This window comes from Acomys minous (genome assembly GCF_964271855.1).
Source record: "Acomys minous genome assembly, chromosome: 14".
NCBI lineage: Eukaryota > Metazoa > Chordata > Mammalia > Rodentia > Muridae > Acomys > Acomys minous.
In genome coordinates this window covers 22,594,575-22,620,523 of record NC_140496.1, presented here as the reverse complement: position 1 = coordinate 22,620,523, position 25,949 = coordinate 22,594,575, and the positions used below count along the sequence as shown (strand labels likewise).

General features: G+C 49.7%; 1 protein-coding gene across 7 annotated transcripts; it reads right to left on the bottom strand.

Moving 5' to 3' along the window:
- Positions 1–226: 226 nt before the first annotated feature.
- On the bottom strand, positions 227–24,366 carry ZDHHC1 (zDHHC palmitoyltransferase 1). 7 transcript variants are annotated; one of them, XM_084755544.1, is made up of 14 exons: positions 24,181–24,364; positions 21,095–21,158; positions 15,237–15,302; positions 13,665–13,711; positions 11,832–12,074; positions 6,652–6,827; positions 4,730–4,831; positions 4,336–4,460; positions 4,093–4,251; positions 3,745–3,857; positions 1,277–1,359; positions 1,023–1,116; positions 809–887; positions 227–698 (listed from the first exon to the last, which is right to left on the bottom strand). In XM_084755544.1, the coding sequence occupies exons 4-14, from the start codon at positions 13,671–13,673 to the stop codon at positions 415–417; spliced, it is 1,467 nt and encodes a 488-aa protein (XP_084611670.1). In that variant the 5' UTR covers positions 13,674–13,711; positions 15,237–15,302; positions 21,095–21,158; positions 24,181–24,364; the 3' UTR covers positions 227–414. The 7 variants fall into 7 exon arrangements, with proteins under 7 accessions (XP_084611670.1, XP_084611668.1, XP_084611667.1 ...); XM_084755542.1 differs by lacking the exon at positions 24,181–24,364 and adding an exon at positions 21,867–21,947; XM_084755541.1 differs by lacking the exon at positions 21,095–21,158 and having other exon boundaries at positions 24,076–24,364.
- Positions 24,367–25,949: the final 1,583 nt, after the last annotated feature.

The following is a 25,949-nucleotide window of genomic DNA, read 5'->3' as shown; positions in this document are numbered from 1 at the left end:
TTTTCGAGGCTAACCTGAGCTACAAAGGAAACAGGAGGAGGAACAGAGAAGGGAGTGTGGCAGGGCTTCAAAAGGAACAAGACTCCATGTCTGATTCCCGACGCACAAAAATCCTGTCCAGAGACCTTTCCTCACCCACCCCACTCTCTGCCCAAGGTCAGCTAGCAGTGGTGGTTCGGCTTCTGCAAGACCCATAGCTTTTTCCAATATGAAAATATACACAAAGTCCGCAAAAGCATAAAAAAGTTTATTGGAGCTTCAGGGCTGGTGGAGCGGATATTGCTGAGTCTTGGACAAGGGAGACCGATCCCACCGGCCTTGAGGCCCCTAAAGTGCACTCGTTGCGGCGAAGATGAAGTGTTGCATAGAGTCGGGCCAGACGTTCCTACAAGGCCCTCCTGCCTCTAGTCCCCACTAAGGCAGGCGGTCTTCACCACAGCCAGGAGTCCCGGGCTCGCCACTGCTCGGGCTCACAAAAACAGCCGGTGAACGTGCATGTAGCACCAGCCCAGACTCTCGGCTCCTGGCTCCTGGAGCACCCAATGCGGCACTGCCCAGGCGCGTCTGGGCCACTGGAATCTCTTCCATGGAGTCGGCTGATGCCGGGTAGTAGGCACCTGCAGACCCAGCCACGTGCACTGGACTGGAACTGGTGGAATCCGATGACGAGCTGGAGTGGCGGGCAGGTGTCCCAGTGCCTGAGCAGAGAGGAACTTCCGTTGAGGCAAGGGCTGCAGCTATGGCTTTCAAACCTTTTCCTCCCTCCAACTAACCAATGGAATAATATCCAAGCAGAGTGGGGACTCACCCCGTAGCCTGGGCAGCGGGGGCTCACGGTCCAAGACCCCAGACTTTGGCAATCTATACACACGCGGCTTCCTCTTTTTCTGCAAAGACAGAGGGAGTGTGGGCCGCTTCCCCAGACCTCACTTTGCCAAAAGCAGCAGAGGTACTCATGAGAGTAGAGCCACCTTTTCCATTTCCCTCTTCTTGGGCAGAGCTCCAGACGCAGTCCCTCCTACCTGGGGTTGGATCCGTGGAGGCAGAGCCAGTGTGTCTGAGGAGGAGGGCAGTGGTGGTTCCACTTGGCCTTGGGTGGCAAGAAACTGGGAAGGACTGAGGTAAAAGCCAGAGAGCAAGCTCTAGATGCTGCCCCAGAGTCAGACACACTGATCCATCCAAGACTTCGCAGAGCTGGACCCAGACCCATGTTTTGACCCTGACCTACCTCCCTTTCTCCCACCTCCATGGGGATAGCCAGGTGGCACGCACTCACTTGGCATTTAATGCTGCTGGCCTAGCCTGACCCGAGGGCTCCGGACGCACGTGGCTGAAGGTCCTCATGTAGAACTCCATCTCCTTGAGAAAGATGGATGGGATCAGGAAGGTTGTGAGGCTCTGCGTGGGTCCAAAGTCTCCTAAGCCCTGGGCACACCTTGTCACTGGCCTCTCTAGAAGCTTGGTGGCATCATGTACCAGGGGTCTACGGCTCTTTTTCTGGTTTTCAGATGTGCCAAGAAAGCCCTTCTACAGGGCAAGGTTTCAAACACTCATTTCTAGATCTCACCTCATCTAGTCAAACTGCAGCTGTTTACCTGAAGAAGGCTGCAAGCCCGTAGGTTCCCCATGCCTAGACTGGGAAGCTTAGCCAAGAGGTTCATGGGGACTCAACACTCACAGGCAGCCCTCACCTGCTCTGGCTCCTCCTAGGGCTCCAGCCACTGAACTAACATCAGTGGCCAGGAGACCACAAAGGTGTTCACAGGCCAGCTTGTGTGCTCCAGGCTGTGAACACTGAGGGGCTGCTCTGGCAGCATACTGAATATGCCCTCATTTTCACTGGACCAGCTATAATTTTGGCTGCTGGGAAGGAAGAGATGGGTGCAATCACTGTTTTCCCTGTTCTCAAAAGGAAAGGGCGCCTGTGACGGAACAGTGCTGCAACCCTGAATCTTGAGTGTGATGGCAGTACAAGTAACCCTAAACAAAAGGGCCGGGAGTGGCTAGGCTGGCACCACTGCATGCCAGATGCCCCCAGCTTTGCTAGAGAGAACTATAGGAGAAGAAATAAAAGCCCCGGAAAAGCCAGCTGGGGAAGGGAGTGGGGCAGAGGGCAAAGGGCGGGGCCAGTGAGCCAGAGGGAGCAACCAGACAGCTGTCCTACTAGGCAGTCGTTTCCATGGTGACAGAGGCGTCCTGACTAAGGCTGAGACGACACTGTAACAGAAAGCCGTCTCTAAAACAAGACTATGTTTTGGGGGCAACGGCTCTAGAGAGGGGCCCCTCCCAAATTCCTGCTGGGTGGGGGTTGGGAGGCTGCCTGCCAGGTCCCTGAGAGTTTTAGGGACTAGGACAAGGCCCAACCAACCACTGGCTGGCTGCGCAAGTGCAAAGACTGAGGTCCCAGCAAAGCTCCAAACTCAAAGTCCGCCCAGGATGACCCTTTGGGGAGGATATGGGGTACCTGCCTGAGCAGAGCCGCACAGGGATCAGGGGCTAGTCCCAAGGCCTGAGGCCTTAAGGCCATTTTCCTCACACTTTCCCCCTTCTTTAATAGGAAGTCAGCATACCACAGTACCCAGCAGAGGAGAGAGGTCGCCTTGGATCTCCCAGACCCCAGGATAGGCTAGAAGTCAGGCCCTAACCATCTAAAAGAAAGTGAACATATCACCACGAGGTGGCCACTCAGACTTTCCTTCTCTCTTCAGAACCATCCTCAGGACCCTTCCTCACCCACAACACTTGCACATTCCTGAATGGTACTTTGGAACCTCTCAGCCTTAGCTGTCTCTTCTGTAAAAGGTGACAAGCACCCAACTCCTATCGGATAGGCTTCTGCGCAAGTCAGCCAAAGACAAACAGGATTAAATGTCCTTGCTGCTATCACAGTTGGGCCCAAAGCCTAAGTGGGACAGAAGGTACAGAGGCCAGAGTCTGGGCGTCCCAGGGCAAGCCTTGCCTACTTGCTCTACAGATACTCTAGGATGGCCACGCTCTGCACAGCTCTGTGCCCAGCACTAGGGCAGCACGTGCTGGTGTGTATGGCAGGGTTCTCTCCCAGCTGCCAGCACTCTTCAGCCTGGCCCACAGGAGAGGCAGGGTCCTCTTCTACCCCGCCCACCAGCCTGTGTTTGTATCCAGTTGCCATGAGGATTGGGATCCCAGGCTCAGCCTTCCCAGCAAAGCCTGCCCAGGCCCCTGCCGTTACAGTCCCGAGGGGCCCGAGGACGGGACCACCTCCATCCCCAGCTGCTGACCTTAGGAAGTCAGGGGCGTGGGAATGGGGATAAGTTAGTCTGCAGCTGGGCTGGCCAGGCCAGAGCCTAGGTTACATGGCTCCTGCTTTGTTCTCTGTGTGGAGACCTTAACTCTTCTCAGGCCAGGCTGCTGTTTATACCCATCTCCAACAGGGACTGTTAACAGTTGCCCTGGTTACAGATGAAGGGGAAGGATGACTGTGGTCTCACCCACCCAGCTCACAATCGATGACTGGCTTCCTCTCCTGCTTGTCTAGTGCCTGAACAGGAAGGTACATAGGACTGCATAAAACAGGCCTCCTTTTGGCCATATTGGGCCCCGTGTGCCCAGGTTAGTCAGGGCCCTGCTTCTCTAGGACCCTGACTCTAGCTGCTATTCAAGGCCTGTGCTTCCCTTGCATGGTCTCCTAAACGGCTCTTGCTGCACAGCCCCAGTCCCCATCATGGCATGTACACTCAAGCCCAGGTCTCAGGGCCACCTCTATACCTGAATGGGCCGCATCTTGCGGGGGCATGACTCAAGCTCCTTGTGGGTCTCCTTTGCTTCCTGAGCCGGGCGGTGCTGCACGATGTATTCATAGGTGGTAAGCTTGTGCCACACTGGTGGGTGTGGGAGGAGAGGGGTCAGTAGTGGAGAGGTGACCCTGGAACTTAGAGGGGAGGGTCAAATCCTATGCACATTAAATACATCAAGCAGTGGGGCAAACCAGGCCTACCACAAAGAACCAGCACTGGTAAGGCACATGATTTCAAGGCTCTACAGCCCAAAAGGGTACCTTCCTGCAGTCAAGACCCTATCCATCCCCTAGAAGGCAAACTTGGAGGAGGCACTTACTTAAATAAATGTGGAAGCAGAGCAGGTGGCCAAGCAGAGCTGTAGAAAGCAGGCCCAGAAGGATGAGCAGGGCAGCCAGGGCTAGGATGGCAGGAGCCTGGGTCTCCACAGGGGCAGCAGGTAAGAACACAAACCACACATCTGTGTGATTCCTCAAGACTGCAAGGCACAGGCAGACTGTGCTTAGCCAAGGGTCTAGGGTAAACTGATTAAAACAAGTCTGTGTCTGGAACCCACACCGACCTTCGAAGTGTTGGTTGGTACGCAGCCTCATGGGGTTGACAAAGAACTCCACGAAGACATAAGTGGCCACCAGCACCAGGAGCAGAACACCCAATAAAGCAGATGCCACACTGTGTAGAAAGAGCCTGGCCCAGCCACGGGCAGCTGTCAGCACTCAGGAGCTCCGGCTTGGAAAGCCAGGCTCCTGACCCCAAACTCCCAGTGCCTCAGAAGTCACAGTCACAGAGCCTGAAGATGGGCAACCACTTCTCAGACTCCCCCTCTTTGTCTGGACCAATAGGATGGGAGGCTCTGAATCCACCCTCTATCAGCCCAAGTATCCCTGGCGTGCGTGCCCCCACCCACAGCGGGGTACCGCCAGCGGTACCGGCAGTCGTCAATAGCTGATTCTCACCGGTAGTTCCTTTCGCCCACACAGTTGTTGAGCCACTTGCAATGATGATCGAAGCCGCAAACGCACTTGTTGCAGGCGCTACAGTGTTTCGACCGGGCACTCCTGCGGAGGGTTGGGGTAAAAGGTACCTCATGGTCGGCCAGCCGGGCCAGCCCATCCAGCCCGGGCTGGAGTACCGACCTGAGTCAGGCCTGTGTCCTAATTACCCATGGGCACCTCCGCCTCTCCGCAGATCCCAGCGATGAACGCACGCGCCCTCTAGCGGAAACACGAGGTGGGACCGCCCCCTGGAGCAAGTGCTGAGGTCATGGTTGAGGGAAGAGGGGTGTCTTGTGGGGTCCTACTCTTGAACTACATAGCTACGTAAAGGTCACATGAGAAGGAAATGAGGCATCCTTTCCAAGCAAGGACATCTTGTGCCAGACCACACACAGGATGCAGGTGTGGGACCTGAGGCAAAATGCATAGCTGCCTGACTGGTGCCTTAATTGCACTCCCAACAGCTCCGTTTGGGGGTCACTTTCCTTGCCATCCTACAGGAAATTTTTGGCAGTCTTCCAGAAGACCTGTGTGGGCTAACTACAAAGAAGCCAAAAGGAGAAGTGTTTGCTGTCATCTAGGGGCACTAAAGAAACTCATAGGCGGTGGTGGCACGCCTTTAATCCCAGCACTCAGGAAGCAGAGGCAGGCAGATGGCTGTGAGTTCAAGGCCAGCCTGGTCTACAAAGTGAGTCCAAGACAGCCAAGGCTACACTGAGAAACCTTGTCTCGAAAACACCAAAAAAAAAAAAAAAAGAGGAGGAGGAGATACTGGGATACAAGCAGGGGTCTCCCCGCCACGAGGCCGAAATGACTATGGGGAGTTGCACATGATCTCCTTCCATCACTCATGAAAAGCAACTGCCAGAGCCATTTGGAACACCAGCTGGCTGCTGCTTAGGGAATGGCAGCACACTCTCTGGTTCCTGTAACAGACCCCTTCTAACAGGCTACTTTAGGCCTTCAGAGTCCAAGTGTGGAACTGGCCTTGGGCTGAGTCTGGGAAACTGCAAAGCCCCAGTAATATAGGGAGGAGTCAGTCCCTAGAAAGGTACTGGTTTGCCAAAGGAGAACAGGTGCCCCACATTCAGTCTCCTCACCAGCAGTAGGACCTGGAGCAAGCCATTTGGCCTCTCTGCCCTCAGACTCCTCATGCTGAGTGAGTGTGCTGGGGGCCAGACAGCTAGTGTGGCCTTGACTCTGCTGCTCAGGAGCTTTGTGATTTCAGGACACTGCCCAGCTCTCTGAGCAGCTCTTTGTTAAAGAACATAGTACACAGCACAGAGCACTCAAGCCTTAACTTCCCTGCTGCCCCTGCCTGGGTGCTTTTAAGAGACTAAAGATGTCACCGGCAGAGCCAAGCCATTTAGAAATGTTTGTAGTGCTGCCCAACGCCTTCTGGTTTTGCTATAGGAAATGTTGAGCCTCGTCTTTTTTTCTAATCACTATCTCAGGTCACTCCACCAAACTTTTTGTTCTTGTTTTTTTTTTTTTTAATCTGTGTCCTACTATGTAGCCCTGGCTAGCCTCAAACTCACTGAAATCCTCCTGCCTCAGCCTCCCAATTGCTGGGATTACAGGTACGCACCACCATGCGCAGCTCCACCAAGATCCTTTTTGTTTTGTTTTTGAGACAGGGTCTTACTGTGTAGCTCTGGCTGGTTTGGAACTCATGCTGTAGACCAGGCTGGCCTTTAAACTCACAGAAATCTTCCTGCCTCAGCCTCCTGAGTGCTAGGGTTAAAGGCGTGTACCACCACGCCCACCCCCCACAACTCTTGACTGTGGTAAGTACAAGTGTTCAGAGGCGTAAGTGTAACTAGGAAACCTGGCGTGACCCTCTTTATCCTCCAGGCACACTGATGGCCCACACATGCACTCACACATCCACGTCGCACAGGTTGCAGTGCAGGTCTTCAATGACATGTGCGTGCTGGCTGCGGTTGAAGATAGGCAGGGGCCCAGAATAGCTCTTGTCCCGCACATTGGCATCCGCTGGATCGATGGAGACAGCGGTCAGGTGCACCACAAGGTGGCCAGCAAAGATGGCACCCATGCACTAACCCAGAAGGTTAAAGACTCAGTCCGTACTCTGCAAACCAGGAGTCCCACCCACTTCTGTGGACAGTACTTCTCCTGTCTATGCAGGTTTCCTTCCTGCAGAGACTCTGCCTGTGCTATGTTCTCCTGCCCACCAGAGCTCCTCACCAAGCTCTAGCAGATCCCTAAGCCCTCCACTGAAAAGGGTCATATGATAATGGAGCCCAAAGACCAGTACTACTTACTGGTATAACCATAGGGCCTCAGCCTTACCACTTCAGGCCTTGTACAAGCCAGTTTCTGGTCTCACATTCCAGAAAGCAAAGGAGACTAAAAAGACATCACCCTCTAAGGACCTACGCTGAAATTCTGAGCTTATTTTTCTTGCTGTCACAGGAAGCCACTTCAGAGACAGAAGCAGCTACCTCTTTCAACAGCTAGGCCCAGATGGAGAGCCACCGGCAGACAGGGCTCTTCTACCTGCAGCCTCCCCCGCCTCAGGTCTAGGTACTAGGCGCTCTTAAGTTGAGTGTCTGGATGGCCTCACATGTTCAGGGCTAGCCAGGGGCAGTGCAGCTAACTCCTAGAATTGACATAAAGGTTCCCCAGAACTTACCTAAGCCAAATACAGGAAATGAGTATGCTGCTGACTGGCTGCAAAGTCTATACACAAACTCATCAGTAGGTTCCACCCAGGCACCATGGTCCTTCTGTATCTTCCTGCTAGCCAGGCAGATACCATCCTCTATCACTCGGGACCTGACCATCATTCACTCTTTCCCCATCAGCTGTCCAACATCCTTACTCTCACTCAGTAGCCAAATTCCTTTACCTGTCTGTGTGGGCCAGGCTCTTCCAGAATGTGCTGTACCACAGCTCAAATAAGCCTAATGTGTGTTCAACATAAGCTCTCTAGCCTTACGGCCAATGCTATGGGTCAGCTCTTCACCTCTTGCCTAGGTTACTTGAGAACATCACACTCATTTCCCCCAGGAATAACCTTTCAAAAGCCCACACCTAAGCCTTCCCTGCACCAAGGCCTACAGTGGCTCTCCATGGCTGAAGTTCATGCCTTAGCCCAGGGCAAAATCTCCCTTTGCTCTGGTTTCTCTCAACTCTATATACTCAATGTGGGCAGACATTTAGCTCCCTGCCTCCTCCCAGCTCTCTCCACCGCTTCAGTCACTCAACTGTTTGCACAGTTTTCCTTCGTGTCAGGCAGAAGAAATATGGAAGGGGTTGGTTCTGAGCTCTTAGAAGCCTGGGGCATGATGGGAAGCACAGATGCTAATCAGACAGCAGGTCAGTTACATGGAAGGGTATCCATTTGTAACTAATGAATTTACCTAGTTCAACAGGATCTGGAAGACTTCTCTGAAGAAGTGTCATCTCAGCAGAGATGTGGAAAAGAATGAGTGACAGGCCTTGGACAGGAAGGCAGAGGGAAACGCACTGGGCTGAGTGCTACGGATACCAGAAATATGCAAAGTGTCAATCAGAGGGGTGGCTGGAATATTGTCCCAGCTCATGACTGTCATATAAGAATGAGGGTCCATGCTGCCAAGTTTTGAGCTTTCAAAGAGAAGAAACAAAACAAAACTGAGTTTCCATGTGAGAACTCATGCTTTAAATGTTAAAGAAATAAATTACTTCAAAAAAATATGTAGAAGACGTGTGCATTCTGGGTATTAATCATTCCACACTTTTATACAATTTGCCAACCAGGCCAGCCCATTGGGCTGTCAGTTCTTGACCTGTGGCTCAGGTGGGGGAGAGGCAAGGCTTCTAGGAAGCGATCACTGCTGTCAAATACAGCAGCAATAAAAGGAAGCCAAATAGACACACAGACTACACATGCAGAAAGCCATGCGGGCCTAATGAGAAGTTCAGCTTCATTTCTTTGTCTGTCTGTCTGTCTGTCTGTCTGTCTGTCTGCCTGCCTGTCTCTCACTCTCTCTCTCTCTCTCTCTCTCTCTCTCTCTCTCTCTCTCTCTCTCTCTCTCTCTCTCGGTTTTTTGAGACAGGATTTCTCTGTGTAGCCCTGGCTGTCCTGGAGTTGCTTTGTAGACCAGGCTGGCCTCAAACTGCCTGCCTCTGGCTCTCTCAGTCCTGGGATTAAAGGTGTGCACCATCATACCCGGCAGCCTCATGTCTTAAGGAAGGAAGAAGCTCTGTGTGTGTGTGTGTGTGTGTGTGTGTGTGTGTGTGTGTGTGTGTGTGTTTTGAAAGAGTGATTTGGCTGCAGGGATAAAGATGGCCAGAGAAAGGAAAGGGGGAGGATGGGATGGAGGGAGACAGTGAGGGGAGGATGTGTGTGAGAGAGCTGTAAGGCTGATGCTCTGCCTGCAGCTGTAGTTAGCCAGGATGCTACTTGGAAATTAAACAGCCATCTAGGTCAGAGAGGCAGAGAGCAGTGGGAAGGAAAGGTGGGAAACTAGGGCAAGAGGTAAACTCATCAGTGCTGATGACCGTGTATCAGCAATGGAGGAAACATTGCTGATGACCGTGTATCAGCAATGGAGGAAACAGTGCTGATGACCGTGTATCAGCAATGGAGGAAACAGTGCTGATGACTGTGTATCAGCAATGGAGGAGAGAGGAGCCAAGGATGTGAAGGACGCTGGGAGAAGGAGAGCTACAAGTAGCAGGGATGTGCCAGGCTGCGCAGGTGACAGCACCCTGCTGTTCCCAGTCTGACATTTACATGGGACGTGACCATGGTGTCCAAAGCATCCCCTCCCCCCTGGCCCCCTAAGCACGCAAACCTCATCTTTGCATCCTTGAATCCCAGACCCATTCCCACAGTGGGAAATCAGTACCGACTTCATTCCTCAGGGGCCCTGAAAGCCTGCTTTAATGGAAGGAGACTTTGATGGAACCATACAGCCTTGGTCAGGCTACCAGAATAGATGGCTCTGGGAGCTTCCATATGGTTCAAACCCTCAAATCATTCCATTTCCTCAGCCTGAGGCCTGTTTCGCCTTACTGGGCACCAGCATGTGACCTCAGAAAGTCACTATCCTGTGTAAGCCTCTTTCTTCATATAGTCTTGAATAAGAACACGCTCCATATAGTCATGTATTTAAACACTTGTTTACCACCTGGTGGCGCTGTTGGGGATTTATAGAACCTTTATCACCAGCCTTGCTGGAGAAGTACATCATTGTGGGGCAGGATTTGAAGGTTAGTAGCCGTGTTCTACTTCCTGCTCACTCTCTCTTCCTGTGTGCAGTTGGGATGTGATGAGCCAGCTGCCTGCTCCAGCCTCCTACCTGCCTACTGCCACACCCTTCCCACCATTATGAACATTATTAGCCATAGGAACCATAAACTAAAATAAACTGTCTTCTATCAGTTGCTTTTGATCACGGTATGTCATCACAGCAACACAGACATAACTGATAAGCTTTGTTAGTGAGAGAACAGCTTCCTTACAGGGTTATCACAGAGACAAGGGAGACCACCCTGACAGGTGTGCGGCACTTTTGTTCACTGTTACTTGTTCTTATCCCCCTCACACCAAGCTAGGTGCTTGTGGTTACTACTTGGGTTCCCAGGTTCCCTGCACGTAGGTTACTGGATACATCTGAGTCAGGGATGGAGCTATTCCAGACCACAGGCGACTGTCCCATGAAGTATTCTGCCTAGTCACACTAAGGCCCATGGTCACCTTAAGAAAAGCCATTTCCCACTCTATCACCCAGGTAATGATCTGGCCTTAGACTCTTGTGAACCAGGAAGCCTCCAATGACACTGCTAATGTCTGAGGACGGCAATCTTCTCTAGAGTCCCTTTACTCAACTGCTTTTATCAATCATCAGCCCAGGGCTCTGGGGTCTCCCAAGAAAGCACTTACATTAATAGCTAAAGCCCTTTATGTTCATACACTTCCTACTATGTCCTCATTCTCAACTCAGTCTCTGGAAGCAAACAGAACCCTCCTGTGTGACAGAAAAGACTCAACCAGAGGAGCTGGAGAAGCCGCTCTAATCAGCACATCGCAGAGGGGGCTGAGCTGAGATCAAACCCTGTTGACATGTGCTCTCCAGCTTATCCCTGACTTCCCTCCCTCAGAACTCCTCTTCAGGGGGCTGGTGCAGCAGACAGAATAGGCACTCTCTGGGCATGGGCACACAGAGGCCTACTGCATCTTACACCCAGCCTGTAGCTGCATCTTCAGTCTTTGGGGTTGCGGTCAGGGCTGGGACAGTCACACTACAAGGCTCAAGCAAGCTCATGTTTGTCACTGTTCCCAGGAGCTTGCAGGGCATTTCTATGCCACCTTTTGGTACAAGCACACTCATTGTAAAATCAATAAGCATATAAATGTTTCCTAGTCATAACAAAATAATGTGGCTATAAATAAAACCACATTGTAAATGTACCAAGAAACTTACTAGGTGGGAAAACTAGGCCATGACAAATTCCCTCAAAAGTGGAATAACTGCTCCCTAACTTGATGTTTCAAATGAGGACTGAGCCCAGGACCTTGCACATGCCAGGCAAGCTCTCTACCAACTGAGCTATATCCCCAGCCCCTAACTTGGCCTTTCTTTAGCTCAGGTATAATTAGTCTGAAGAAGCTTTAGGAATCTTTGTCATATCCTATCTAGTATTTTAAGTGCTCTAAGGAATTTTGGGGCTGTCCACTCACTTTTACCAGAGGAGGAGTCAAGTTAGAAGTTCAAGCATGAGCCGGGCTGTGCTGGCGCACCCCTTTAATCCCAGCACTGGGGAGGCAGAGGCAGGTGGATCCCTGTGAGTTTGAGGCCAGCCTGGTCTACAAAGTGAGTCTAGGACAGCCAAGGCTACAGAGAGAAACCCTGTCTCAAAAAATAAAAAAACAAAAATCAAAAAACAAAAAAACATAAAAAAGAAGTTCAAGCCTGGCAGAAAATCAGCTGAGAAACCCTGCTCCACACCGCCAGATGCTCCCAGAGGCCCCATGCCTAGCTCCAGGCTTCTGCCTTCTTCTGTCTACCCATCTCCCCAACCTTTCTAGTCCCATATATTCCAAGGATACAGCATAGCCAGCGGGCACCCAGTGGTGAGGCAGGAGGGGAACAAGGACCCCAAAGCCAATCACTGCGAAGAAGAGGTAGAGCAGCCAAGCCACAATCTGGAGCGGGTGGGGGGGCCAGCTCCATCCATTCCGCCGAGACCGCTGGCCCTGCAGTTCTGGGGAAGGTCCACTGTCCTGCGAAGGCGCTGTCCACACATTCTTCTCGGGGGCTGTCTTGTTGGAGGGTTTGTTGCAGATGTTCATCTACAGAGGGAGAAGATTTGAGAGCATTAGGCCCAAGAAGGCCCATGGGAGCCCAGGGCCCTGGCTGCAGCCAGGATATAGCAGGAGGGCAGGGAGCAGTACGGACACTCTGCAGGGAAAGCCAGGGTCCAAGCCTGATAGAAATATGCAGTTGGGGGCAGGTGGTGATAAAGAACTGCCCCAAAACTCAAGAGCAGACTCTGACCCCAGCTTGGCCAGGACAAAGGAAGAGGGTCCAGAGCTAGGCAGGATGCCGTATGGCTGCCCGTTGCTCAAAGCGCTCTGTCTCCACAGCCATCAGAGGGAAACTCAATAAGACATGTTCTCATCTGGTAACAATATCAGGCTGGGGCCAGAGTGATGAGAACACATGCTGATTCTGTTAGGATTAGTCACCTCCGTCCTGAGATCCAAATCAAGTGTCAGAGGGGGCCCTTCTCCTCTGCTGAGGGAAACAGGCAGTGGGAGTGTCAGAAGGAGCTCTGGCCTCAGCTGCCTTAGGACCAGGGACTAACCGTCCCCTCTGTGCTTCAGAGGGGCTCACTATGGTTTCCAGTCTGGGGATGGGTTGCACACAGGGAAGGGAGCTTCTTCGATTCCTTCCGGCAGAATAAATGAGCATGTTTCTGGCAGTCAGTCTGGGCCTGGTGTATAGATTTACTCAGAAGGGTGAAGGTCCAAGAAAGGCTAGGCCTTAGCCAGAGCCAGACACCAGATGGCAGCAACCCCCAACCCTACCCTGACTTGCTGCAGCCCAGTTGTTGTCCAAGACTCCCACAGAGCAGAAGGCCAGACTGTCCTAACAGCGGAGAAAGCCCTGCCCACCTGCAGGCAGGCAGCGTCACACCTGGGGAAACAGGCCAGTTCTGAGCTCTTGATTGGAAGGCCTGGAGCTAGCAACAAAACCCAGGCAGCTAGACAGTCCTTTCAGGAGCGCCTACCCACAGCTCAGCAGCTTCTCACATGGTTTGAGTCGTCCCTTGTAGGCCCATGTTATGAACACGTGCTGCCTAGCTAGAAGTGTTGGTCTGGAAACTCTGAGAGGCAGCGTCTCTCTAGAGGAGATGGGCCACTGGGGATGGGCTTAAGGGTGTTATTCCTGCCTACCTCCTGCCTCGCTCTCTACTGCCTGGTCTGCTATGATGTAAACAGCTTCCACCACCATGAAATGAGCTGTTCCACCATGACAGGTTGGAACCCTCTGAAACAATGAGGAAAAAAATCTTTGCTTCCTCGGGTCACTTCTATCAGTTCCTGTCACTGCAGCCATGCAAAAGTAGATAATAAACTTAAGCAAAAACGGCACCTCAGGTACTTGGTGTAACTGGTGCCATAGACCACAAAATATAACTGGGTCATCCCTGCCCACTACAAGCATCCCCTGATACAGGAAGATTTTCCTGGGGTCCCACACAGAGTCAAGGGCTCTTGTGCTCAGTCTTTATTGGGACTGGGACTGCAGTTTAGAGTACTCTGCCATGCCCATGTCGACCACTTTGCTGCACTGGCTTCCCTCAAGGATAGTGCCCACGCTGCGCTCCATTCACCTCCATCACCCATGTCCTGGCCCCCAAGGATCAGGAGCCATACCTTGTACATAGCAGATACTCAGTGAATGTTCGCTGACTTGAAAACATCTGAAAGAAAAGCAAATATGTGTAAGATAACTGATGCATAATCCTGGCCAATGAAGGCTGGAATGATGAGGGTAACACCATCTTTTCCTGACTCCATTATGTGGTTTCTTAGACAGTTCTCAGCTCTTTATCCATCCAAGAGTTGCATCTGACTCGGCAACACACTTGGGGTGTCTGTGACTCTGACCACAGTTCCAGATATATTAGCCAAAATAATTAACATTTATACTAACTTAAACTAAAATAGCTGAAGATATAAATCAAATTAGGTGTCTTGTTCTGCCTGAAATAACTATTATGTTCTCCTAAACAAAAGTCACAAGGTTACTCTGACCCTCATCCAATATTGATGTAATTGGGGGGGGGTTGTGGGTTTTGCCTTTAAAAACACCGTACCCCAAGCTTTAGCACTAAGACACTTTGAGCCATGAACTCCCTTTTTGTTGCCGACCAAAATTAAAGGACTCTTATACTTTTTTTTTTTGTTTTTGTTTTTGGTTTTTCAAGACAGGGTTTCTCTGCGTAGCTTTGGTTAACCTGTACTCTCTGTAGACCAGACTGGCCTTGAATTTACAGAGATCCACCTACCTCTGCCTCCCAAGTGTTGGGATTAAAGGCCTGTACCACCATGGCTGGCTTGACTCTTGTTCTCTTAATTGGCCTAATTAGCGTGGTTATTTGTACCTTTCCTCTTCTTCTTTTTTAATCTATACTTTTCTTAAATGGAACTATTACAAGGCCAGTTGGCCTGCTCTGCTCGGCCTTCAATCCCGTCTCACCCTTACACACGCCATGCCACTTCCTCAGCGGCCAGCCTTTGTCCCTACTTCTTCTGCCAACTGGCTGTCACCCTGATGCCTGGACATTCACTCACAGCCACGATTCCCCTCAGCCCTCCTAAGGCTTAGCGACTCCTTCAGGTCAACCCTGGCAGCACGTGAAGTCATCTCTGAATGGTGTCATCTCAAAGCTACACGGAGTAAGCTTTGTTTCCTGAGAGTTAGGTCAAGTCCTCTGATCACTTACACAGGAGCCTGGTGTGGTGTCACACTCCCAGCACTCAGGGAGGCAGAGGCAGTTGGATCTCTGTGAGTTCAAGGCCAGCCTGCTCTACATGGTGAGTTTCAGGGTAGCCAGTGATGGTGAGACCATGTGTCAAAAAAAAAAAAAAAAAAAAAAAAAGTAAAAATAAATTCACACACACAATGGGAAAATGGCCAATATCTGATTTCTCACCATTTTTTCACTCATAATCATACTTGTATTTTTTTTTCTGAGACAAAGTATTTCTGTGTAGTCCTAGCTGTCCTGAAATTTGCCGTGTAGATTAGACTGGCTTTGAACTCACAGAGATTAACCTACCTCTGCCTCCCAAGTGCTGGGATTTAAGGCATGTGCCACTATGCCTGGCCAAAATCATACATTTTGATACCTTTTGATCCTGTTCAATATAAAAAAAAATCTAGCATTCAGAATTATCAATAATAGGAAAAGAAAAAATTGTTTGAGGCAAGCTCTTACTCACTATGTAGACATAGCTGGTATGTTCCTCCTCAGTACTGGGATTACAGGCATGTGCCACCACATCCAGCTGGAAAAAAAAAGGCAATGAAATATTTTCCATCATAATAGATTCTTCTACGTACATGTGCATCCATGTGTGTACATGTTCATGTATGAAAGTGCCCATTTGTGTGGGTATTTGAGAACGGAGGCCAGAGGACTGCTTTGGTGTCATCCACCCTTATTAACAGCATGTACGTGTGCAGTGTGCATGTGTGCAGGTTCCCAGAGCCCAGAAGAGGGCATCAGATGCCCTGGAACCAAAGTTATAGGCAGTTATAAGCCATTGGTTTAAGTTCTGAGAATCAAAGCACCTAAGAGAAGCAAGAACTTGTTTGTTTGTTTTGTTTTTTGAGACAGGGTCTCTCTGTTTTAGCCTTGGCTATGCTGGAACTCACTTTGTAAACCAGACTGGCCTTGAACTCAGAAATCTGTCTGCCTCCTGAGTGCTGGGGTTAAAGGTGTGCACCACCACCACCCAGCTGAAGCAAGTGCTCTTAACCACTGAGCCATCTCTCCTGCCACACTCTACCCTTTCAAAAGAGGGGCAACTAGAGATGTGAGTCAGCAGGTGGGGCTGCAGTTAAATTCGGGTCCCCTAGAATAGCAGCTGGTGAGCCCTGACTCCACTTCTAGGGGATCCGACATCTTCTTCTAGCCTCCAAGGGCTCCAAGCATGCGCATAGTACACAGACACACATGTAAGCAAACACCCAGACACATAAAACACAATGATTTGGGGTTTTGTTTGTTTGCTTGTTTGAGACAGGGTTTCTCTGTGTAACCTTCGCTGTCCTGGAACTCTCTTTGTAGACCAGGCTGGCCTTGAACTCACAGAGATCCATCTGCCTTTGCCTCCCAAGAGCTGCGATTACGCCACCACGCCCAGGTAAAACATAATGATTTTTGAAACATTTATTTCTGTATTTATGTACATTTTAACTACATGCGTATGTATTTAACTACATGTGTACATGGAGAACAAAAGAGGACATAAGATTCCCTGAAGTAAAGTTACAGATGATTGTGAGCTGGGAATTGAACTTGGGTCCTTTGGAAGAACCACCAGTACTCTTAAACACTGAACCATCTCTCTAGCCACAGTCCACTTTTTTTTAAACAGGGTTTCTCACTGGCCTGGAGTTCAACAAGTACCCAAGGTTGCCTAGCCAGTTAGACCTGGGGGTCCACTGGCTCCCCTCCTAGCACCGTGCCTGACTTTCCCATGGATTCTGGGGCTCCAACTCAGGCCACATGCTTGAAAAGCAAGCACTTTACCAACCCAAGTGGATTCTTTTTTTGGGGGGAGGGGGTTTCGAGACAAGGTTTCTCTGTGTAGCCTTGGCTGTCCTGGAGTCACTTTGTAGAGCAGGCTGGCCTCGAACTCACAGCGATCCGCCTGCCTCTGCCTCCCGAGTGCTGGGACTGAAGGCGTGCGCCACCACCGCCCGGCCCCAAGTTGATTCTTAAGCATGTTCTCCACATATGTGCAAGTTGCTAAATGTTTGGCATGGATGGTATGCAGCCAGGATCTTCAAACCTCAACTACAGAAGCCTCACTTGTCTCCTATAAAGCATCAACAGCTGCACTCTAGCATCACAGATCTGTTTCGAAATCTTTGTGTTTTATGTGTGTGTGTGTGTGTGTGTGTGTGTGTGTGTGTGTGTGTGTGTGTTAGAAGAGTATGTTCTCGCCTTCCACCATGTGGGTCTTGGAGCTTGAACTCAGGTTTCCAGGCTTGGCAGCAGGTGCCTTTACCCACTAGCCATCTTGCTAGCCATGTTTTAACTGTTCAGCAATGTCTCATAACAGATGCTAGAAGGAGAGTTTGCAAAAAACAAACCCGTGACTAGTTGAGTGACAGCATCTAACTTCACTGACTGCCACAGTAAGAGACCTTTAAACATGAGGTTTCTTTACCCCCAAGTAGAGGGTGCACTCTTCCAAGTGCCTTTTGTAGCCAGTCTCCTGGGTGCTGCGCTTCCAAAAGCTTTTGATTTGCAGCAGTCTGCTTTGCTCAAGCTGTGGACCGAATAGAATTCATGCCTGCTTCTCCTTCCACTGGCCTGGAGAGCTAGGCACTGGAGAGTAGTTACTGCCTGACTGTGAACACAGTTTTGAAGTTGGTTTTCTGCTTTTGTTTTTGTTTTAATATCTGGACCATAGTAGTTTCCCTTCCTTCCTCTCTTCCCAGTCCTTCCCCACTCCCTCTGGCCACCCACCCCCACCCACTCTTCAGAAAAGGGCAGGCCTACCATGGATATCAACCACACATGGCATATTAAGTTGCAGTAAGACTAGGCACCTCCTCTGTATTAAAACTAGATGAGGCAACCCTGTATGAGAAAAAAGGTCCCCAAACCAGCAAAAGAGTAAGAGACAGTCCCTGCCTTATACAGACCCTGTTATTGGGAGCCCCACAAGAAGACCAAGCTACACAACCATGACACACATGCAGAGGACCCAGGTCAGTCCCGTGCAGGCTCCCTGGTTGGTTCAGTCTCTGTGAGCCCTTATAAATCCAGGTTAGTTGATTCTGTACATTTTCTTGTGGTGTCCTTGATCCCTCTGGCTCCTGAAGTTGCTTTAAGTGGGTAACCCCAGGAAGAAACATATTGCCATTCAAAAAAATAAATAAGACCTCACTCTGGAGCCATGAGTACCCTAAAACTCATTATGTAGCCTAGGTTAGCTTAAACCCTTGGCAAACCTCCTACCCCGTCCCCTTGAGAACTGAGAGTGCAAGTGTGAGCCAGCTTGTCTAGCTTAAGTATTCTGACATGCAGGTTCTCTACCTGTAGTTTCCCTTTTAATTTAGTTGAAGAGATTGGGTAATTTGTTTTTTATTTGTTTGTTTGTTTGGTTTTGGTTTTTCAAGACAGGGTTTCTCTGTGTAGTCCTGGCTGTCCTGGACTTGCTTTGTAGACCAGGCTGGCCTCGAACTCACAGCAATTCACCTGTCTCTGTCTCCCAAGTGCTGGGATTAAAGGCATGTGCCACTATCCGGCCCGAGATTGCGTAATTTGACTAAGAGATTTTCCATGTATCTCAACTTGATGTATAGATCAGGATAGCCTTTAGGTTTCAAGAATATGCCACTATGAGCCAGGCATAGTGGCACATGCCTGTGATCCCAGCATTTAGGAAAGCTGTGAGTTCGAGGCCAGCCTGGTCTACAATGTAAGCCCAGGACAGCCAAGGACACACAGAGAAACCCTGTCTCAAAAAGAAAACAACAACAACAAAAATCAAAAAACAAGAAAGAAAGAAAGAAAGAAAGAAAGAAAGAAAGAAAGAAAGAAAATGCCACCACACTGTTTTGAACTGACATTCTGATCTTCTGATCTTGTCACCTAGAGATGCCTATGGACATTACCAAAAAATAGGGAACTATAAGCCACATGTCCCTGCTTCTTTCTTTGGAAACTGCCTCAAGGTCCAGTGCTGTTTGGTCATGGTGATATAAAACAGGAAAGTCAGGCTTGGAGTCCAAATTTAGACCAAATGTGACAAAAGAAACAAAAAACTGACAAGATTTTCGTTGGAACATTCCCAAGTGAGTAAATCTTTGTGCCTGGTTTGTGGAAATAAGTAAATGTCATGAGGTCAAGCCCTGTGAATACAGCTGAGCTGGTAGTTCTCTGAGGCAGATCTCTGTGGACTGCACATGGGCTCAGAACCAGCATCATCAGGGCAAACGGTCTGCGGTACTGAGGACGGAACCCAGGGCCTTGCATACATCACAGGAGCGCCATTTCCCTGAGCTATATGCCAGCCAAGCAAGCAAGCACTTTAAAGAGAACCTATGAATTTAATCCCAAACCCTGGTCTTGGCTTTGTCAACCCCACAACTAGTCCCTAGTGTTAAATTACCCCAGAGTCCTGATCAGGAGGAATCACATCCCAAGATGGAGGAGGCTTGCTGCAAACAGTCCTGCGGGTAGCTTTGACTCCCAATAAGGATGTTGTTGGTGCAAAGCAAGTGTTGGTGCCATTTGCCTAAGACTTTAGATGCAGGGATGAACTCCTGCAAAGCAGCAATACTCAGGACGCTGCCTGCCCCAAATCCTGAGAGCGCCAACTCTGAACTTGGTAATATTTTTCTATCATTGATTTGAAGGCCACAACTTCTTTTTGGCCCAAAAGATTTTCATTACAAGGGCTGGGAGGTCAGATCAAATCCAAAATGGGACCCACAGACGAGACCAAGTATTGTCATCAGGTTTGGGCACTTTCTCTGGCTGTCCCTTCCCTCTCAACAGCACTCTAGCAGTCCAAATTGATAGATATGTGGCTCTGCTCCCCCAAAGCATGACCAGATGGTGCACTCAGGCCTGGCCAAGCGAGGCTTACTGTGGCCCAGGCCTGTGTGCATGAGGGTATCAACACAGATGAGACTAGGTTCCTGGCCTCTCCAACTTTCTTTTCTGAGGCCCAGAGAGACACAGAGCTAGCCATTCTGATGGAATATGCCAGGGAGCAGTGAGAAATGAACGCCGAGTGGCTGAAGGACTGAGACCCCATAGGGCTAGGTGGGATGCTCTCAAGATACCACGGGAAGTCATAGCAATTTTAAAGCCGAGTGTGACACACAGCTTTGATTTCTAGTCTCAGTGGAAAAGAAGGTATAAACAAGACCTGAAAGGACATAGGATGAGGTGACACCACAGGAGGCTGTCCTAGGAGAGCAGTGGCTCAGCAGCCCTGTACTTTAGGAGGAGGTGCCTAGAGGGTTAAAGGTCAGGTGCACAGCTCCTCCTTGCCCATACAGTGGGCCCAGATGCATGTCTAGTGGAGTAGTATATAGACCTTGATAAAATAGTCTTCATGTGCCTTCTGTTTAAAAAGGAAAAAAAAAAAAAGGACAAAACATAAAGATGCTGGTGAGGATGGGAGGGAGAAAGACAAAGCAACACACACAACTGCCAGAGGCACAAGTATCTGCCACTTAAGTCAAGGGCTTGCTTGACATCTATGGAAAAGCTGGGTGTGGTGGCACACGCCTTTAATCCCAGCACACGGGAGGCTTAGGCAGGCAGATCGTTGTGAGTTTGAGGCCAGCCTGGTCTACAAAGTGAGTCAGCCAAGGCTACACAGAGAAACCCTGCCTCAAAAAACCATAAAAAAACCAAACCAAAAACAAAAACAAAAGGCATCTATGGAAGACTGCAGTAGCTATGCAGCTGTTCCCCTTGTCCCTACAAGGTGAAAGCCATTGCCAGTATGACAATAATCTTTCCTATTTAACATTCACTTGCTAGCATTTTCAAAATAAAATTAGGTTTTCTAAATTTATATGCTTAAATGAAGAAAACCTTAGCCTGGAGAGGTAGCAAATGACTCTAATCACAGAACTCTGGAGGGAAAAGCAGGTGTATCTCTGGGTTTAAGGCCAACCTTGTGCTAAATAGCAATATACAGGCCAGCCAATGTTAGATAATGAGACCCTGTCTCAAAATAGCCAAGAAAGAAAGAAAGGAAGGAAGGAAGGAAGAAAGAAAGGAAGAAAGAAAATGTTAACATTTTGAGTTCTCATAATGAATAGTATAACAGCTTCATGGCTAATCTATTTCCTGCCCACCACAGATCCAATAAAAAAAAAACAAACTTAGGCTAAGGCAGAAGATTAGTTAGCCCACGGGTTTAAACTTGGGCAACACAGCAAGACACCGAGATCCTAGTTCAAATAATACTAACAATAGTTGATACTGGCAATCAATTCAGAATGTTCAGAAATTCATACATGAGAGAGCTAGAACAACCAGAACGAAGTGCAAAGTCCTGGCCCCGGGAAGCCTGTGGGCAGTGGCCCTGGGTACCTGAAAGATGTCTGAGGACTTCAGAATCAGCCAATAAAGCGGGATGTCCGAGGATGCCAAGAAACTGAATGGTAAGATAAAAAAGTAACATCAAATCGGGTGGCGTGGTGCAGCGTTTAAATCCCAGCATCAGGAGGCAGAGGATGGAAGAGCTCTGTGAGTTCAAGGCCAGCTTGTTCTACATAGTGAACTCCGGGCCATCTGGGGTTATGTAGCAAGACCCTGTCTCAAAATGGGGAGCTGGGATGGAGGCTTAAGGGATCAAGGAGCTAGGCTATGAATGGAAACAGGAACCCGGGCTACTGTTCATAGTTCAAGGAAGCTGGGGCAAATTCCACAAATCTCACTTCTTTGGTGTCTTCTTTAAATTTGAGGTTTCAAAAGTTAGCCAGAAGGCAATTTGGCAATGCCTACCAAACCCGAGAACACATTAAACTTGTGGCCCAGACATTCCATTTCTGTATTTATCTTACACTCTCCTAACACACATAAGTTCACTGCATTGTTCCTTGTAATAATAAAGAACAAAAATAAATATAAACATGCTGTGGTCTGTGAGTACAGAACAAGGGAAGTAGGACAGCTCTGCGGAAAGGCCTGGCCTTAATCCCCAACAACAGACAGCTGAAAGGACGTCACCTCTAGCCTCCTCAATACACTGCGCTGCCATGTGAACCAAATGAACTCGTGTGAGAGGGAGGTTTATACCAGGCCAGAAAAACCAGGCCCTCCTGCCTGGCAGCCGTCTGACAGTGCTGAAGGGCTTTCTTACCCTTGGAGGCACTTCTGAGTCACTCAGTGCTGAGGAAGCTGCACACGACTTCCTCGCACTGTTAGGGGTCTTGTCAAAGTTGGAAACAGACGTCAGGCATGCGGCAGAGCTGCTGGACAAGACACTGGCTTAGGCTTTGACCAAGAGCCGGTTAGTGCCCTGTGGCCCGGAACAAGGCCAAGGTGTACCCCACAGGAAAGATGCACCCCGAAGTTCTCCTTCCTCCCAGAGGCTTCACTGTTGCCTTTCGAGATTCCCCTGAGTAGTTTCTGCATCACTTTCCAGCCACTCCCCAGGATCTGCTTTTAAAATAATTTTCCCTGAGATCTAACGCGCCTCAATGTAGACCACATAAAGGGAAGCTGAGAGAAAATGCTTTGCAGACACATTGGTTTACAGCGCAGAAAGTCATTTATAAAAGACTTCTAGGGGCAAGTATGGTGTTTATTAAACCTCCCCACAGGTGCCAGAAAACTCTGTGGTCTTAAACATTCTGAGAAGTGGCTATAGTTCAGCTAAGGCTACATATCACATCATTTCCAGAAAATAAGCTAGAACTTAAAGCCGTTCCCAAAGGTCTCTCTCTCTCTGGTCTCCAGCCTCAAATAATGCGGCTGGGCCTTTACTTTCTCTCTCATAAACAATATGCTGAAGTCAGTTGCTTTGGCAAGAAAAACTTGAAACCACTCCTGAGTTGACATGGTGTGCAAACATTTCTTCATCATTTGCCTCTTGCAGCAGCCACCACAGGCTCTGGGATACCAGCTCAGGAAGAGAAACAGAGCAACAGTAGACAGAAACACAGTCGAGGAAAGGAGGCAGGGGTTGTTGTTGTTTGGTTGTTGTTGTTGTTGTTAACTAGGAAATCAACTAGAGATTGTAGGAACCAGCCTTAGGAAGACACCCACCAAGAAAGTCATTAAGAACAAAGTGTGACATTCCGGGCATGGTGGCACACGCCTTTAATCCCAGCACTTGGGAGGCAGAGGCAGGCGGATCGTTGTGAGTTCGAGGCCAGGCTGGTCTACAAAGCGAGTCCAGGACACCCAAGGCTACACAGAGAAACCCTGTCTTGAAAAACCAAAAAAAAAAAAAAAAAAAAAAAAAAAAGAAAGAAAGAAAGAACAAAGAAAAACAATAAAGAAAATAAATCGGGCTAATTAAACACCACGGCTGCTTTTACCGCAGCTAAGGGTGATTATCTGTATATAGCTGGTCTCCCACAGTTCCACAACATCAGTTCCACAAAAGGAGTGAGCACCCTCGTCTAACCAAACTCTCCCTCCGTCAAGAAAGTGAAGCCACCCACTTCTTACCACCTGCGCTGCCCTAACCATTACAGCTCCCTTCCAGCGTCTCCATGGTCATGAGAGCCATCGCTGTCTCTTACAGTAGCCCAGGCGCTGTCTGAAGCGCTTCCACGGAATTGGCTTACTTCAACACTCTGAGGTAGTCCTGTTATTCCAAACTGTTCCCCGGGTCTCAGATGTGGAAGCCTCACTTCCCTCGTAAACATGACAACAGCTTTCCCTGTGCACAGCTGAGGGCAGGGAGGGACTGCTGGGTTCCTGGAGGCTCAGCCACACAAGCGAACTATGGTAAAATCTCCAACTGATTCCTGCTCAGCAGCCAGGGTATAAATAAAGCTCTTTCAAAAACCTGAAACTCATCAAACCTCAGAGGCTCCCTTCGCTTTCTGGGATAAAAGGTGAAACCTGTCAGCGCCAACTTGAGGAACTGCCTCGCGTTCTCCGCTCCACACTGGTACTCCGCTGCCTGGACTTCTGGGTTTGCTTTTCCCCCTTTCTGAGACACCCCGTTAGACGCAACTCTGCCTCCTTCCCAACCGCCGCCTTTTAGCTTTAGAGTCACCTTTAGGGCCCACCGGAGCACTTCACGCGACCTGAAATTACTCTAGTCACGTGCCTGGCGCCTGCTCCCCCCCCCCCGACCCCGACTCCCCCTCTTTAATTCTCTGTGGGTTCTGCAGACTGGAGGCGTCTGTTGTGAGGCCCCGACGCCTGGCACACAGCCTGGCACTCGGGGACCGCTCAGTGCAGACCTACAGCCCTGATTAATGATAAAAGGCAGTGCCGCGCTCCGCCGGGTCGCGGAAACCCAGCATCCGAGACGGACCCGGAGTCCTGCCAGGCACCGGCACGGCGCGAGCCGGCGGCCGGGAGGCGAGAACGCCGAGGCCGCTCCTCACCTGCGCGTGGTGGCGGCCGCGCCAGATGCGGCCCTGCCAAGGTCAGCCAGCGGCTCGGCCCCGCCCTGCCCGTCCCCCCCTCCCCAGGGCGGCCGCACTTCAGACCGTCCAGGCAGAGTCAGTGGCCCCGCACACGGGGGAGACGCGTCCCGGAGCGAGGCTCCATCCCGGACCGAGGTCGGGCCTCAAGAGCCCTTCCGCCTTGCTTCAGACCCGCGGGCGCTGCAGCTGTGCCAGGTTAAGGCAGGCTGGGCCTCGGCCGGCGCGGGGATCCGTTCCCTTGGCAACAGCGCGGGCTACGGCGCCCCACAGCGGCCAAACCGCGCCGCGTCTCTTCGCCCGGGCATCCTGGCTCTGGGCGGAGTTTGCCAGGGTCCACAGGCTCTGCAGCGTGCCCATTCCTCATTTTACCCCTTAACCTTTCATTGAGAAAATCCGCTCCCCTTCACCTCCATCCACAATTTTTCTTCCACGAATCCTAGTCTCCTTAAAACACGTCCTGTATCTAGTTCCTGTCTTCACACACACACACACACACACACACACACACACACACACACACACACACACACAATCTAGGCTCTTTGCTAATTTTCTTTTGTTTATTTTGGAAGGGGGGGAGAGGCAGAAGGGGGCAGAATTTGAAAGAGGGTCTCAGAACGGCCTCAAATTCTCCCACTTTTGCCTCCTGAGTGGCAACCGCACTCTCAAAGTATGTGTTAGGTGCCAGGCCCACCATAAGGAATATTCAGAGATTCCTGCCCTTGAATGAAACAACAGGTTGAAGGAGAGAGGCAGGCCTAGACAAACGCAATCACACAACCGAAAAATTGAGCAACACCTACAATATAAGGCGCGAAGTGTAAGAAGTTAGTATTGATAGTACAAATGTGCCGGGGTTTTTTTTGTTGTTGTTGTTGTTCGAATGTTTGTGTGCTTTTTGTTTTGTTTTGCTTTTCTTGTGTTGGAGGCAGGGGCGTTAATTTGAGACCGAGTAGCCCTGGCTGCCCTACAACTCACAACATAGACCAGGCTAGCCTCAAACTCCAGAGTTTTGGAATTAAAGCATGTGCCAGCACACCAGGATTTTCTTTCTTTCTTTCTTTCTTTCTTTCTTTCTTTCTTTTCTTTTTTTTTTTTTTTTTTTTTTTTTTTTTTGGCTAAGATTTATTGGAGAGGGTAGAGTGGGGAATGGAGAGATGGCTCAGCAGTTAAAAGCACTGAGTGCTCTTCCACAGGACCCAGGTTCAACTCCCAGCAGCTACATGGCTGCTCATAACTTTCTTTAACTCCAAAATTTTTTTTTAAATTTATTTATTTATTGTATATGAGTGCTTTATCTGCAGAAGAGGGCATCAGGTCACATTATAGATGGTTGTGAGGCACCATGTGGTTGCTGGGAATTGAACTCAGGACCTCTGGAAGAGCAGGCAGTGCTCTTAACCACTGAGCCATCTCTCCAGCCCTTAACTCCAAAATTTGACACCCTCACACAGACATACATGCAGGCAAAACAAAAATGTACATAAAATAAATAAATAACAAGACTCATTTGGGGGCCAGGAAAGGTGGTTCATGGCTTTGATGCCCAGTACTCATGAGGCAAAAACAAGAGGATCTCTGTGAATTTGAGGCTAGCCTAGTCTACATAGTGAGTTTCAAGCCAGTTAGGACTACATAGTTAGATTCTGTCTCAAAGAATGCAATTATTATTATTATCGATTATATGTGATTGTGTCTGTGCTCCAGGAGACCAAAGAGGTCAGATCCATTTGGAGCTGGAGTTACAGGTGGTTGAGAACCCCCAGACATGGGTGCTGAAAACCAAACTCCACTCTACAAATAAGTCCACACTGTTGACCACTGAGCCCCAA